Here is a 17,125-nt window from a genome sequence, read left to right as displayed (position 1 = left end):
AACACACGAAGCCGATTCAGGGTCAACCACGCCACCCCCACCACCTCCACACAAATGATGCATCAAGCGGACTAATAAGCTACGTGGTGGTCGGGAAGTCGTTGGTGTTGGCTTGCAATGTATGGATAATGAATTAAGGGTTGGAGCCAGTTTTTGCTTTTGTGTGAGCCAGTCAGCCATTCGTATTCGACATGATTATTGTGTAAATTAAGTGAATTTAACAGATTAGTGACAGCTAATCAGTTTTCTGATAATATCAAATTATCTATCAGTTAGTCACGAGTGTAAGAAGAATCTAGACTATAAGCGAGTTGATTGTAGTAGGCTTGTAGATCTAATAATTTTGTTGCTATCGAATAATTCTGTTGACTGCTTGTAAAGGCCATCTCTGCTGTTATCCACGCACAAATATTCACAGCAATAAACAATCAAAACAACTTTTAATACACAAACAAATGAAGTTTTAACCCCTGTTAAGAGTCCTTTAACAGTGACTGCTTTTGAATTTGTGGACATCACCAAATCATTATTATCCCCCACACACTAACATCAATCACTCACACAGTAACTAAAAAACCTCAACGTTGTTAGAAAACAAACCCATTTCAGCTACACACTCATTTGCAACCAAACCAAATTGAGATTTATCCCAACCTCTCTCTCTTTCACACTCTATTTCTTGTTTTAATATAACAAGTAACAACTCGGTTTTGGAGTTGTTACTTAGAAGTAGAACCACCAAACACAAGAAAAGGTCAAAGAAAGAGGCAGAAGCAGCGCAGCCTTGTGTTATTCTGAGGTTAGAAACTCTTCTTGCTATTTATTATTATCGTAAAGGCTATTGATTGAGAAGAGCGTAGGAGGGTAAGTCCTCAAGATGCATTATGTCTTCCAGCATCAGCTCTCTCTCCAACTGTCTCCTTGTTGATTTCATCACCGTCTGTGTCATCCAAATATTCCAAGACAAAGCATCAACATGGCATCTTGGTATGTATTGTATATATGACCAAACTAATGTCTCTGTTTTGTAACCACTACTACTTACGTTAAACTCCATGTATGAGGCGCGCATTGAAAGCCATTGCTGATCCATTAGCTTGAATGCAATGCAATAAAGAAGGTCAAATGCAGATTCGTTCTCTGCTTACACAAACACCCAACACATTCAGTGTCAAAATCAGATTAAAGGACCATGTGTAATAAAAAGGCTTTTCAATTTGATGAAAACAAAACAGCATAAGTGAGAGATTACCAGAAAGAAACTTCAGAAAAGTTGCCCCAACAATTGTTCGTGGTTTCACTGTAAATTTTAAAAGGATAAGTTGTCAGAGAACCCATTGATTACCTCAATACATTACTCATTATCAGAATGACAGACTATGAACAATACGAGACAGCTGCCTAATGCATGCAAGAAGATTCTATAGTAGTTATGGGCTTCCCAATCCTATGGCTTCAGATGTAAATAGCAACTATCACAATCATGAATCATGGTAGGTAAATAGCAACTATCACAATCATGAATCATGGTAGGTAAGTAAATTCATGTGGATGTATACCTGCTTCAAGGTCAAGCATTTGGATGAGCATGAATGTTAAGTTGATACCAGCAACAGCAAAGGGGTATTCCCACACAGACCGATCCCCAACCTGTTTCCTCAGAAGGTCCTGGAAGGATTTCTGCAGCATAAAGACACGTGGCGTTTGAACTAAGTGACAAAAGTAGATCAGCAAGAACTAAGATGTAAAGTCATGAACAACTGTAACAAATGAGTTATCGGGTATAAATATCATACGTGACTTTACGCATGAATACATATATATATATATATACAAGTGAAGCAGTGCCAATGAGTAATCGATAATATATGGTGCATGGAAAGTAAAAGTTATAAAGGAAAGGCAGCTCATTCTTTTCATAAAACATTTGTATATGTAGTATATAGGTATACCTGAAAGTTCCTAGCAAAGTACAGCAAGTTTTCAAGAGATATGAGACCACCACCCCTGCCAGATGATGCATTGTCAAAGAGAAAATAGATACAAGAAATAACTATAACACAAATGAAGAGGAAAGTCAGTGTTATACCTAAAATCTGTTGACGGATCTTTGCCCTGCCAACCCATCTCTTTCCACTGCTCAGATATTAATCCATGAAGCTCTTCTTCAGGAAAGGCAAGTTTCCACAGATCCCTCAGCGCTTCCTAAGAGCGTATGACGAAGCAACAAAGTAATCATCAAAGCTGGTACATTTGAATTTATGATGCTAGCTAATAGTAAAAAAGCCAAGGGATGAAAAGATGCAGTATTCTACCATGTCCAAATGATGGTTTAAGTCAACTGTTTTAATGAGAAATTCTAAAGGCTTATAAACCCGCAAGGAAGTTGTACCTGATGCAAGGGTATTGTGCTATCATAAGCTACGTCAATGCGGTTCTGCAAGTTCTGCAAGGATTCCTCCTGCATGTCCCAACAATAGGGTATAAGTATACCTGGATACGCTTAGAAGTAGCCAGCTAATATAGCGAGGACAGAAACGTTATCTTAATGTAGGAAATAATAAAATATAAACTTCCAACTCGAACAGTGAAAAACTGAATACCTGAGCAGGTGTTAGATCAAACGTAGAATTTGCGTCACTATCTCTTCTCTGAGCACAAACACAAGAAAGACCCCGGCCTAACCAAGCTGCTGATCCAGGCACAGCCTCAGCTATAACAAAACAAATAAACTTCAATGGTTTCATTAACTAATCTAAATTTCCAATCCATAAAACTCCCTATAAGCATCACAATTCTATAAAAGCACACAGAAACAAAGCTTATAGACAAGTATACTACGAAATCTACCAAATACTAAGGGTTTAACATCATTCTCCTTGACAAAAAACTGGAATCCAAGTTAAGTACTAATGAGTGCATTAGTACTCTAATTCTAGAGACAATCTGAAAAAAAAAAAAAACAATAGCAGAGAATCCAGAAACCAAGCAATGCTCACAGAAAACGCATTAGTACAAATTTCACCCAAAAGACAGAAAAAATGCAACCACCATTGTAGAGAGGATGGAAATTACCAGATGATGAATTGTAAACGCTCCCTCGTTCGAGACCCTGAGAAATCCGCCTGACAGCTACGAACGAGCCTTCTCTATCATCCATCTCTCGATTTCTCTTTTCTCGCTCCTCAGATTCACCTCAGAATCGCCATCCTGCGAACAATCAAATGCAAAACCAGATAACTTCATCAGCAATCGAATCAATAAGAAACCAATCGGTACATGATCAACTCCAGACGCAATGCGAATCACAAAAACGTCGCGATTGATACAGCGAACTTAAACAACCAAAAAAAAGAAAGTAAGAGAAGAATTCAATCACCGTCGAGAATCGAGGACTCAAACCAAAGAGCGATCAACTTCGAAACTAGTTATAGAGAATCCTCAAGAATCTTGAGCAAGAAACAAACTATGGTTTCAAGATCTAGTGAGTGCCGCCGGATTTTATCGGCGCTTGAGATAATCGGACGGCGAAATCAAGCGGAATGAGAGAATAAGGAAGAAAAAAGATTTCAGTATAAATTTTTGCCGTTTCTTTTATTTTTTTTTGATTAGAAATAAAATAAAAAAGGAAAATGAGATTTTTATAGTTACGTCAATTGTAACGACGGGCAGGGCTGGTGTACAGGTGGCAATTAGGCTGGAGGACCCCGCGCGTGTACTTCAATCGTTTTCAGCGTCGCCGTCACAAGTCGTACCGGAAAATTAAGAAAAGTGACTGGTTCGTTAGGTCATTAAGCATTGGTTAATTAATTTGGCTCCTTAAGTCAAACACTTTTATTCTTTTTTTTTTTTTTTTGTCGTAATATGGTAGAACAAAATAAATGGAAATTGTTTTTGGGCATTCTTTATTTTTTTTGCAACAAATTATAGGTGTTATTTTAATTATATTTTACATGCTTGGAGGACGCTCGATTTATTTGTATACCTCTGTTTTTTTCCTTTCAACTACCATTAATATATGTACATGCAATTTGACGTATTGTATCATGTATTTTTCTGAGTTTTAAATCAAAATTATGTAAATCATCACGCGCCGGTCTGCGACATTTGCAATAGGCATGGGATGGGCCATATGTTGTTATGACATGGGATGGGCCATATGTTGTTATGATGGGTGAAGTTTAACTAAAGCCGGCCTCCGTATAATTACACTCTTTGTTTTTTTGGTCCACGAGATTGTAAATCAATCATCCAACACATGTGACATGTCTACAAGGAGATCTTTTAAGCTTTTATATGAAATTTTTGAAAATGTTACATTTACAGCAAGAGAATTCAGAAACAAGTCTCTATCATTCATTCAAAAGAAATGTTGCAATCTCTATATTTCTTGAGCTTATGGTACACAACTATTCATAGCTTAAGACTATACAAACTTTAGGCGACCACATCATTGACTCCTTCTCAGAACATTCTTTTCTCTGTCCAACTAAATAAATTTTGTAATTTGATTTCTACATCTGTTTTTCCTAGATCGATCCCAAACATTGAATATAAATAATTTGTTTACCTACAAAAAGCGATCATCCTTTCATGCTAGGAAAGGAGCAAGAAAACATAGATAATTGCCACCCTTTACTTGAACTCAAAGTATTAGCTGCAAGCTTTCTCTATTTGTATTATCAAGAATTACATACACATACATACATAAATATAAATTTATATATAACATATATATTGTTCTCTATTTGTTTTTATAATTGGAGAATCCATATTCCATACCTAAACTAATACTTGAGGGTTGAGGCTAGAGCAGACTATTCTAGGCTAGCTACTTCAAACATTCACAATTGTCAACCATTATTGATATCTTAGTTTTTTTTTTGAAGAAAATTGAGATCTTAGTTAAAAACTTTGAATTCTAGTTCCTCAATTTTAAATAACTTATTAAACCAGTGCAACATCGTGATGAGTTGGGTAAGAAACATATTGTTTTGCCATTTATATTACTATATACATATATATAATGTCATCGCAATCTTATTAAAAAAAAAAAAATCAAATATTGGTTATCCAACTGCTGTATCGGATATGAGTTGATTTTCACTTGAACAGAAAAAAAATTATGGATTCACCATCTATATTATCAAACCTAATTTCAAACCGAAACTTCCTAACTGTTTTTTCTTTAATTTCGTAATAAAATATTTGACAGACAATTTGCGAATAAACAAAATCTTTGGTATTTCTTGCATGAATAACATCAAAGATGACTTCCGCTGAATAATTAACAAGTAAACCTTTGGTTGTTGACTGACTACAAAACCAATTTGCAAACACAAAGAAATATTATTTGTGTCATATCTTTTCTTTTTTATGGGGGTTCGACAAAGTTTCATATCTATATCAAATATTATATATATCATCATACATAAACACTAAAATAAATAGACTTGTAGCTATGGGCGATACAACGGGTACAACAACCGTTGCACCAGTTGGAATAGATATCTTCTTCTGATTCTTAAACCTGATTTACCTTCAGATTTGGTCAAACCTCTTAGTTTATGGCCTTCATGTAATGTTTTTCCTGCTGTCAATTTTGTCAACTAAAGTATTTAATATCACTATATATTTCGTTTTTAATGTATTTTTATTACTTTCCTTTAGCTTTACGCAAAAAAAAAAAAAAAGAAACCTACTTTCCAATGACCTTTGTCTGGTCATGCTTCATTAGCCAATGCATCAATATTCCAACATACTTATTCCGAAATATTCGTTCTAGTGTGTTCGTATTTCAATGTCTTGATCTCCAGAATGCACGTATATGAATCAAAAAAGTTATCAAGATTGTTTTTAAAATTGAGATTGAAAAAGTCATCATTACACCTTTTAAAGCTATAAAAAGAAAGAAAGAAAGAAAAACTACTTTATAAAACTCCTCGTGGTCCATTAACTTTGTCGGCCTTAAAGGAAACGTCGATCACCAGTAACCTTCCTAGCCAATCACAAGTTCACTTCCCCAAAATATTACAAAAAAAAAAAAAAGATGCTATATTGATCCCTATTTCCATCCATCTAGGATCATACTTTTAGACAATTTAGGCCGATATTGAATATTTTGGGCCTAGGCCTGTATTAACGGTCTAGTATGGGCCTAATACTGTATTAACGGCCCATTTAATACTCATCTTTGTTTCAACGCTATCGATATGTTTCAAGTCACTTTGCTTTCGTTCTCATCATCTTCTACGATGCAAACGCCATTTCTTCATCTCTGTAAAAGCTTCACTTCTTCTTCTCCACTTTCATGTAACAACCACAGTCTTTGCTTTGGATTTCATAATGCTCTGTTATCTCCTTCAATCTGCAATTTCCGGCGACGAAACAATGTCAACAGGAGGAAAATCGTGGCGCAGGGATCAAGACCAAACGACGGAAATAGCCGTCCGGCGGGAAACAAAGGGAAAGTGACTCTGAAAGGTAACAAAGAGAATATATGGAGCGTTGACAACGAAATGGCGGAGAAGGAGAAGCGTAAGGTGAAGCCAAAGGGAGGAAGAAGAAGCGGGAAGAGATTAGGTGGAGGAAGAAAGGGTAAAATCGGCAGAGTTTTGGTTTCAGGGACGATGTTGATCGAATCCGAGACTGTTCTTCAAACTCAGGTTTCGATTTCAGATTTCAATCTCTAAGACGAAAATTAGCTATTTTCTGATTGAAATTGGTTTGTTAGGAACCTGTGATTAAACCAGTTTGGAGAACATTTGCGAGTAGTGTAAGTGGGATTTGGAAAGGTGTAGGAGCTGTGTTCTCGCCGATAACTGCAGAGATGGAACCTATTGAAATTGGGAAGAAGAATGAGAGTCTTTATGATTGTTATACTCTTTCTAGGATCGAAGCTTTACCATCTCCTCCTTCTGGTGGAGCTAATACAGAGTCTGAGATACAGAGGAAGATCAATTGGGTTACTTTGAATCCTCATGGAGAGTTTTTCCAAATTTCTGAGAGTAAAGATGAGATTTTGGTTGACCAGACTGGTGTAGATACTCGTTTGCCTAAGTTCGAGTCTTTTAACTTGAAAGCAAGTGATGTCATGGAAGAGGATTCCATGGTAGATCAACCCGGCCTCGTTTACTTCGAGGTATGTACATTTCATGGAAGCTACTAGATTAGCTCTGATTCTCCCTTTGGCTAGGTTTCATCATGTAATGTTTCCATTTGGTTGATATGCAGGATGGATCGTATTCCAGAGGTCCAGTTACAATCCCTGTTGGGGAAATGAGTGAATCGAACTATTACCTCACACCGACTTTCAAGTTTGAACAGGTATGTCTGTGTTTTTTTGCTTTTTAAGAGAGAAGAAATGGCTCATTGCTCCTTCTTGTCCAGTGTCTGGTGAAGGGTTGCCATAAGAGACTGAGAGTAGTCCACACTATAGAATTCGCCAATGGTGGTGCAGATATACAGATAATGAGAGTTGGTGTCTATGAAGAACAGTGGGTTAGTCCTTCAAATTATGAAGAGCAAAGGTAACTCCAACCTCTGATTTATATCATTCTCTTCTTCGGTATGTCTCTGACCCTAACGGTTTATGTCTCAGTGACAACGACGCACCATTGGAGTTAAAACCATTCTCGCAGAGGAAACGCACGCAACCATCAGAACTAACAGGATCATGGAAAGTATTTGAAGTAAGTGCAACTCCAATCTATGGAGAAGAAGCCGAATTCGAGCAGCCAGGTGAAAGCACTCCAGTTGTGTACCTGTGCACAGAAGCTCTAAAGAGAAGGAACTTACCAGAAACTTTGGTTTCGTTTGGAGAAGAAGAGGTGATAGATATGCAAGATGTGTCTGTGATGTGGCTACCAGGTGGTGTGACTGCATACGTGGATGTGAAGAAAGATGGAGTCTTGTGCATTGGAGTTGGATGGTATTCAGATGAAGGAATCAATCTTGTGATGGAGAGGGATTATGGTTTGGATGGGAATCTTAAAGAAGTTAGATCAAAATCCGAAATGAAGAGACGATGGACAGAAGAACCCAAGTAAAACTTGTTTGTTTTAGATTTGATAATTACTCTTTGGTACAAATGTAGTAACACACTAGCTGATGTTTGGTAAGGCAATAAATTGTTTTTCTCAGCTATATGGCTGAACGCTTTAGTACATACAAGTATTATTTGCTGGTATAGTGAAAAAAAATCAACACAATAATGTTGGAAGTAATTCGATGCATCATGAATATCATAGTAACGTATAAAACTAAAGTGTCGCCCCTAAGGTGTATGGTCTTGTACGGAAATTCCTGTTTTCTTGATGGATATAGTCCAGAGAAGATCCGAATCCGATTCGACTATGATTTTCTCTTCTTTTACCAAGTTCGATGTACTTATCAACCCACCAAATCTCATCTCAGTGCTGCCTTCAAGACGATTATAAAAAGACAGATACATAAGCTTTGTTTTCTCGCAGAAAGAATCTTACGATATTTAGAAAAAAGGATACAAACACAAAAGACCGTTTGAATCTATTAAAAAAAAGGAAACTTTGAAAAGAGTAAAAAAAAAAAAGGAAATTTTGAATCCCCAAAAAAAAAAGGAAACACAGAGAAACAACAAAGTCTATATATACATGTCGCGCATCCTCTCTTCTCTCTGTCTACTAGTATCATCACAAACCCAGAGAAACACAGAGAGAGAGAGAGAGAGAGAGAATGAGAAAGATGCAATTTCATTCTCTGATTTTACGATTCTTTTCTTCAGTTTCTACTTCGTTGTTGATCCATCTTTGGCTCCAAATTGTTCGGCGTTTGATATGTTGCTTTGTCGTTGTTCTTGGACAAATCTGCGTTTGATATGTTGCTTTGTCGTTGTTCTTGGACAAATCTTCACCAACCAAACCAAAACAAGAGACGAGCGATGGAAGATGATGTTGACTCTTCTTCGACCAAGATGATCCCTTCCTCGAGAATCATTACAGATATTAAAGCTATGGCCTATGGGTGAGTGATGATATCACACAAAGACGAATAATAAAAAAAAATCAATTAGTTTAGAGACTGACTACATGTCGACGGAATTTCAGGCTTCGGAGTAATGATGATGGAGTCATCAAAGCCCTTTTGCACGAAAAAGCCTAACAAAAGGAAAATAATTTTCAGCCCATAAAGAAAGGTCAATTTCTATCCCATCTTTTTTTTTTTAATTCCAAAAATTAGCAGATTTTCAAATATTTATACTATTAAGTCAAAAATGATTTTGAAAACATTTTCATTTTTGTTTTTTTTACGGATTTTAAGAACTTGGATACTAAATTTACATAATAAAATATAAAAACTAACCGGATTTTGGATCCCGCATTAGTCGTTAGAGATTCCAAATATTCAACTTGTTTTTCATATCATTATGTAGATTTAGCATTCAAGTTTTTAAATTCAGAATTTTAAAATAGTTATTTTTTATATTCGGTTTTATAAAAGATTTTTATTTTTATTTTTTACGGATTTTAAGAACTTGGAGACTAAATTTACATAATGATACATGAAAACTAACCGGATTTTGGATCCCGCATTTGTCGTTAGAGATTCCAAATATTCAACTTGTTTTTCGAATCATTATGTAGATTTAGCATTCAAGTTTTTAAATTTGAATTTTTAAAATTGTTATTTTTTCTATTCGTATTTATAAAAGATTTTTTTATTTTTACTTTTACGGATTTTAAGAACTTGGATACTAAATTTAGATAATGATATTAAAAACTAACCGGATTTTGGATCCCGCATTTGTCGTTAGAGATTCCAAATATCCAACTTGTTTTTCGTATCATTATGTAGATTTAGCATTCAAGTTTTTAAATTCAAATTTTTAAAACAGTTTTTAAAATTGTTATTTTTTTTATTCGGATTTTTCAAAGATTTTTATTTTTGTTTTTACGGATTTTAAGAACTTGGATACTAAATTTACATAATACATGAAAACTAACTGGATTTTGGATCCCGCATTTGTCGTTAGAGATTCCAAATATTCAACTTGTTTTTCGTATCATTATGTAGATTTAGCATACAAGTTTTTAAATTCGAATTTTTAAAATTGTTATTTTTTCTATTCGGATTTTTAAAAGATTTTTATTTTTATTTTTACGGATTTCAAGAACTTGGATACTAAATTTACATAATGATATATGAAAACTAACCGGATTTTGGATCCCGCATTAGTCGTTAGAGATTTCAAATATTCAACTTGTTTTTCTTATCATTATGTAGATTTAGCATTCAAGTTTTTAATTCGAATTTTTAAAATACTTTTTAAAATTGTGATTTTTAATTAAAAATTCATAGATTTAAAATATTTATACTTATCGTTGAAAAAGGTTTTGAATTTTTGGGGGGTTTTTTTTATAATGGATTTTAACCTTCTTTATTAAAAAAAACTTAGATAATTACAATATGATATGAAATTTAAACGAATTTTAGATCCCGCATTAGTCGTTAGAGATTCCAAATACTTGGTCTTCAACAAGTTAGATCCAAATCTCATGCAAAGAGACGATGGACACAAGAACCCTCCTCTGTTTTAGATTTGATATTTACTCTTTGGTAAGGCAATATATTTTAAGCTATATCTTAACCACCGTACTTAGCCGGCGGCGTAAGTTCCCTTCCGCTGGAGAAAGTTTATCGAACTCCTGCCCTAACTTGCAATTTTGCTTGGTAGGCCAGTTGGGCCTGATTTACAAATGGGCTAAAGTTTATCATCCATTGGATCTTATTTCGGAACCAATTCAAAATCACCCACTGGATCTTATCCTTTGTTCACTTAGCTGGATAAACAAATTTTGATTTTAGAGTTTTAGAAAATTTGATATCAGAATCCGTAATAACTCGCATGTTTTGATGAAATTTAACCCCAAACTTACTTTTGAATGTCCAATGAAATTGATATCGAACTTCTATGAAAAGAGTTGAATATATACAAGTATTTAGGTAGTTTTAGGTTATATACCCAAGGGTCGTGTTTGCATCTACACTTGGATTTCAACGACGTAAAAATATGAAACAAATAAGAAAAGAAAACGAAAGGAGAATAGAGGAGGAGACAAAGTGGGCTACTACAAGAGAAAAAGATGCCTTAGAAATCTCACCATCATTAAACTTGGAAAATTCCTTACGGATTTGATTGAAACGTGTAATCATTGTTGCATGGAATTCATCCCCTATTATATAAACCTTTAATATGCCTCTCTTTGTCTCTTTGTCTCTTTTCTCAACCTATGATCTTCTAATTGATTAATTATTGTTCTCTTTTCATTTGCATCTTTTGATTATGTTTACATCTTACATAATATAAAGTTTTATTTGATCAACTCCTTTTTCCATATGTAAACGTTTCGATTATATCTTGTGTTTGTATTTACAACTTAGAAAAATATGTTTGGAAAAGAAAACTAAAGCGTGATATAGTATAAACAAACTAGAAGGTCTTCGCTTTTGAAACTTATATAGCCATGTTTCTACCTGAAAACCAAAAATACTCTTGGTGTCGGTAACTCGGTAAGAATAAGATCAATAAACTAATGGTATTATAATTCCTTTAATGGCTATTTGAGCAAGTGTCCCTCCTTATGATGATAGTTAATTACGGAATAGATTGGACCGGTAAATTAAATAAAATTAAAAAATGTTAATCTACCTCAATCACGTTTTATGGTTTTGTCAAAAAGAAGATTAAAAATGTTATATATTATATGGCTTTTTATTAGTCATTGTTGCTTTGTGTTGCTATTGTGGAGGAAGTTGGCGGGCTCTTTTCCTGGGGTGTTTATGTGTTGTTGTGTGTAATTATCAAATTCTCAATACTGTAGAAATATTTTTTTCAAACCAGCCACTACTGTAACACCGATGAATGTTAAAAACCAAATTAAAACATGGATGAATTTTGATTGATATTCTAATTGATGTCTAATGACTTTTAAAACATTTTATATGCATAATGTTTTTTTTTTTTTAATTGTGATTCTCAATAAACGATGTAAACATGTAGTCTAATGAAAAAATTTCAAATATAATTATTGGGATTTCATTTACAAAACAAAAATTATGAAGGTGGATTCGACATGATTTGAGAAGAGGTAACTTTTGTGGGTGTCGTATCCATCATCAGCTTTAGGACACATCTTGAGATGGATGGAAGCTTTGATGTACCTCCACCACACTCGATTACCTCCTTGACAACTTCTTTCTCTCCCATCTTTTCCTCTCTCTATCAAAATTGTCATGTGAAATGAAAAATGTCCCAAATTTCTTAATTAATTAAGATAATTATCTTTACTTCATTTAATTTCTTAGGTTGCTTCAGAAAGCTGATCATAATAATCAGTCCAAACTCCAAACCTTCTTTTGGCCTCATTATGGAATGGTTAGGTTTAACTAATGATGCAGGTTACTTGCTTAAACAATTGAAAGTAAAAGTCGTTAATTGTCTAAGTAAGTTGACAATAAACGGTGATATGTAGATAACATTCCAATTTCCAAACATCGTTATCGATGGACGATGTATTGTAAACGTTGCAAACAAAGTTATTGGTAAAAGATGATTTAAAAACTCTTACATTAATACTTCATAATTATTCCACTAATATATAATGATTTTGTTGTTGTTCATTAATTAGTACGTCAGAAAAGTCTTATTGTTACTTGTATTGTATATAACATTTATTCGTACATTGAATTACATATATATATATATATTTATTTATTTATACGATAGAAGAATGTTGTGGAGTAACCTATATATATTCATAAAATGCAAAAAATTGTTGAAACGGAATTTTTTTTTTTTTTTTTTCCAACGGAATTTAAAATCGCCGTCTTTGGTCGACCATAACACGCAGAAATATCAAGGATTTACGATGTTTTGAATTATGCGAAGAATTATATATATATATATAGTATATATTGAAATCGAATTTTGTTTTGTTAGCGATATGATTTATAAACATTAAAACACTTCACATGGAGTTGACTGCCAAAGACACGAATGGTACAAATGATATGTTTGGAGGGTCTTTGACACGTGTAGGGACATACACACGAAACCCTACCCTTTCTATATGAAAGCAAGAGAAGATAAACCGTCAAAGTAACATTTATTACTTTATTAATTTATAGATATAAATAAATTAGTGTCATACACTATTTTAAATTGGTACATAATAGTCAACAAAAAAGAACAAGGAGAGATTGGGATTAAAAACAATGGAAGGAGGAGGAAGAAGAGTATTCAATAATTACGATCTACAACAAGTGACATCGTCGTCGACGACGGTTCAAGAGAATATGAACTTCCTCGTTCCTTTTGAAGAAACCAATGTCTTAACCTTTTTCTCTTCTTCTTCTTCCTCTTCTCTCTCTTCTCCTTCTTTCCCCATTCACAACTCTTCATCCACTACTACTACTCATGCACCTCTAGGGTTTTCTAACAATCTTCAGGTCTTTGATCTCTCTTTCTATACATATATGTGAAGATCTTGTTTAATTGTATTTTAAGTATGTATTGATCTTAATTTGGAAGGTTTCAATATGATATTTTGTAGGGTGGAGGACCCTTGGGATCAAAGGTGGTTAATGATGATCAGGAGAATTTTAGAGGTGGAACTAACACTGATGCTCATTCTAATTCTTGGTAATTATTTACATCGTTCGATTCAAAGATGAATCTTTTTTTTTTCTTCTTCTTGTTCATGTTAATTTATTCTCTTCTTTTTTCATCAATAACGACTAAGAAAGTTAATTATTAATTAAACTTATATATATCTCCCTTGCAATTTTTTTGTGATCCAATAGAACTATAGACTAAATATATATACTTATGAGAAAGAATTAAACCTAAGGTATAACAATGTCTCTAAGACGTTAGAGTGATTGCATTCTCAGGTGGAGATCAAATAGTGGGAGTGGAGATATGAAGAACAAAGTGAAGATAAGGAGGAAATTAAGAGAGCCAAGATTCTGTTTCCAAACAAAAAGCGATGTCGATGTTCTTGACGATGGCTACAAATGGCGTAAATATGGTCAGAAAGTCGTCAAGAACAGCCTTCACCCCAGGTACTTAATTATCACCACCACATATATGTGACTGATTAGTCTTCATTAACTTTACCAATAGTTTCCTAATATAACATTTACCTCGTTTAATCACATTGTTTGATGATTGATAGTTTCGTAAAAGCTGAGGTGAAAAACTTAATTTAGGTGCATCATAATATTCTCTCTTTAGACTCTTGTGGAGCCTTAATTAGCTCAAGTACTAGACATGACTGTTTATACCTATATGTATAATTACAATATGTATCGTCTGTACGTGAGTACGTCCCTCGGGGGCTGTCATCATTAAGAATGAAAACAATCCCTTTCTATTTTTATCTTTTTATTGTGCCATGTCTACACATATTTCCAACTATTTTTGCGAATATTCACACAATTTTTAATGGTTAACTAAATCTAATTATTATGTCTAATGATGAATGAATGAATGAAATATATATACAGGAGTTATTACAGATGCACACACAACAACTGTAGGGTGAAGAAGAGAGTGGAGCGACTATCGGAAGATTGTAGAATGGTGATTACTACTTACGAAGGTCGTCACAACCACATTCCCTCTGATGACTCCACTTCTCCTGACCATGATTGTCTCTCTTCCTTTTAACCTCTCTTTCTGTATATCTATATATATACAGATATATCTGTGCATATATAGATGTGTGATATATTGCATGCATGTGTTTTTCTAGAGTATGTCATAAGTCATCAGATGTTATGCATATCTTCTTGACTTGTTTGCTTACATATATATAGTATACATATGTAATAATATATATTGACATTGGTTGTTCATTTTGGATAAAATTTTCAATGCGTTAGTTTTTCAGTTTTGACACGGTGGAAAGAGATAATCTTGTTTAAGTGATTCTGAAGCAATTATCAGATGAAGAATACATTTTATTGGTGCATGATCTATTTCTTGAACAGGAAAAATAAATACATTATATATTATTCCCAAAATCTGATAAAAAAAAAAAAAGATAACACACGATTTAAAGTGATTAATTTACTATGAAGTTAAGTCTACTTCTAGTCGATCGTTACAAATTTTATTATAATTGAATTTTCGAGTTAACAATTTTACTCTTAATTTCATTCTACAACAAATGATCAGTTCAATGTTCAAAAATAAACAAAAGACAAACAAATACATGTTTCAAATGGTCGATTAACGTAAGATTATCACAACGAAAATAAGATATTAGGCACAACTCAACATTGTAGATCCAGTATAACTAGTTTACTTTAAAAGCCATAAAAGGAAGAAACCAAAAAGTAACTAGTTTATTAAGGTAGTAACAACACTCAAGGTAGCTTAGCTACAAATTAAACTAGCACATGGTCTTTATAATTAATTATACTAATTAGGGTTATCTAGCTAGCTAGAGAAGCTTCTCTCTCTCCCCTAATGATGAAGATGTTATAACTACAGATGATTGAATCATGCAGCCGGAGCGTAATCATAGACTACATCGTCGTCATCATCACCTTCGTTTTAGAAAGATGCAAATGCATTGTCACCAACTCACCATTGGGATAGAGAATCAAGTCAAATACGATTGACGACATCTTCTTTTTTTTTTTTTTTTTTTTTTGACGACATCTTCTTTCTTCACTCTACTTACGTGCAAAAAAATTGTAAAGAAGCCTAAAGAAATACAACATGATTTGATTAAATATTGAGATGGTTACTCGTATGTGTTTTTTTTTTTTTTTTTTTTTGTGCACCTCTCGTATATGTTTATTGATGGTAAAAGGCAATTAAAATTGCGAGTGGCAAACTCGCTGAAACCGAGTCAGGGCATGTGACTCGCTGCTTATCAGTGTGTGCCAGACACAAGTGGAGTGTGAGTAAACTGAGTAAGCCACCTATTTTGTGCCCTGACACACCCTTCACTTTGTGTACATATATTGGTCCACCTCTTATTACAAGATTTGTTAACATTTCTCATTAGATTATATGACTTAAATTTTTCTTAATGGAATAATAAACTTTATTCAAGTGAAGAGGAAGAAACATAAAGTTTGTTTTTTCTTTTGGATTTTAGTATGAAATATATGATAGGGTATTGATTCCCTCAACCAAGAGCAACATCATGGCATCATGCATTGCATGGAACCTTGAGGGACAAAAAGAAAGATTTATGATCTGATGTCTAGATTTGTTTGGGTTTATGTTCACTTCAACATTATTATGATCATTATTTGTTTTTTTCTTGGATCAACATTACAATAGTTTTCTCTATAAGAGATATGTTCTAGATTTGTTTGGGTTTATCTTTCATTTCGACATTTTTATGGTAAAAATTTGTTTTCTCTTTGGATCAATGCAACAACATTTCAATACTTTTTTTTACCATTGGGGGTTTTCCGAAAGTAGAGAAATACTCAATAAACGGCCCATGTTAGGCCCATAATCGGCTCAAAAGATGATTGTGAAGCGATTGGTAGAAGAGATGAGAGACTTATAATGATAAACATTGTATTTGTATACCCTAACAAAACCTCTCATCTCATAAATTTGAAAATTTTATTCTTAAAATAATAGTGAGAGCCAATGGAGAGCTCTCACCATTGGAGATGCTCTAATTGATGTTCTTTCTTTGATCGTGACGTGACAGCAAATAATTGGTTCTTGGGCCCTTTTGTGTAAACTAACAACAACCGCTATTGTTTTATTTAAATTTTCACGAACGATTGTTGTAACTTGTATTGTATGTATCATTTCGATCTTCTTAGAAGATATTTGTAACAAAAATGGCGTATGCAACTTAAGATGAAACGGATAATATAGCTAGGCCCACCAAATAGAGATGGATTGGTCTGATAAAATCTTCAACAACAAAAATATTTGATATGGTCTGATTGAATAAATATCTTGAAAAGAGAATTGGCTTATATAGAAAGAAAAAAAGAAAATTCACAAACGAATTCGGAATTTTAAAAAAACTGTACATGCAACCAAGAAATGTGGTCCTCCATCTTTATATAACTTCAAGACAAATTATCGACTAGACTAGGC

General features: G+C 33.7%; 3 protein-coding genes across 3 annotated transcripts; 2 read left to right on the top strand and 1 right to left on the bottom strand.

The window, feature by feature from the left end:
• Positions 1-415: 415 nt before the first annotated feature.
• LOC9318047 (ELMO domain-containing protein A) lies at positions 416-3,609 on the bottom strand. Its single transcript, XM_021028248.1, has 10 exons — positions 3,380-3,609; positions 3,076-3,210; positions 2,604-2,713; positions 2,393-2,461; positions 2,090-2,205; positions 1,953-2,007; positions 1,560-1,680; positions 1,253-1,300; positions 1,046-1,140; positions 416-940 (listed from the first exon to the last, which is right to left on the bottom strand). The coding sequence occupies exons 2-10, from the start codon at positions 3,158-3,160 to the stop codon at positions 839-841; spliced, it is 801 nt and encodes a 266-aa protein (XP_020883907.1). The 5' UTR covers positions 3,161-3,210; positions 3,380-3,609; the 3' UTR covers positions 416-838.
• Positions 3,610-6,155: 2,546 nt separating this feature from the next.
• Positions 6,156-8,167, top strand: LOC9316203. The gene is made up of 5 exons (XM_002881934.2): positions 6,156-6,665; positions 6,734-7,141; positions 7,234-7,326; positions 7,390-7,529; positions 7,601-8,167. The coding sequence occupies exons 1-5, from the start codon at positions 6,213-6,215 to the stop codon at positions 8,046-8,048; spliced, it is 1,542 nt and encodes a 513-aa protein (XP_002881980.2). The 5' UTR covers positions 6,156-6,212; the 3' UTR covers positions 8,049-8,167.
• A 4,967-nt stretch (positions 8,168-13,134) lies between these two features.
• LOC9318045 (probable WRKY transcription factor 12) lies at positions 13,135-14,929 on the top strand. The gene is made up of 4 exons (XM_002881933.2): positions 13,135-13,485; positions 13,590-13,678; positions 13,930-14,100; positions 14,545-14,929. Exons 1-4 carry the CDS (start codon positions 13,252-13,254, stop codon positions 14,705-14,707), a joined length of 657 nt encoding a protein of 218 aa, XP_002881979.1. The 5' UTR covers positions 13,135-13,251; the 3' UTR covers positions 14,708-14,929.
• Positions 14,930-17,125: the final 2,196 nt, after the last annotated feature.

Source organism: Arabidopsis lyrata (genome assembly GCF_000004255.2).
Source record: "Arabidopsis lyrata subsp. lyrata unplaced genomic scaffold ARALYscaffold_4, whole genome shotgun sequence".
Classification (NCBI taxonomy): domain Eukaryota; kingdom Viridiplantae; phylum Streptophyta; class Magnoliopsida; order Brassicales; family Brassicaceae; genus Arabidopsis; species Arabidopsis lyrata.
This window is presented reverse-complemented; position numbering and strand designations above follow the sequence as displayed.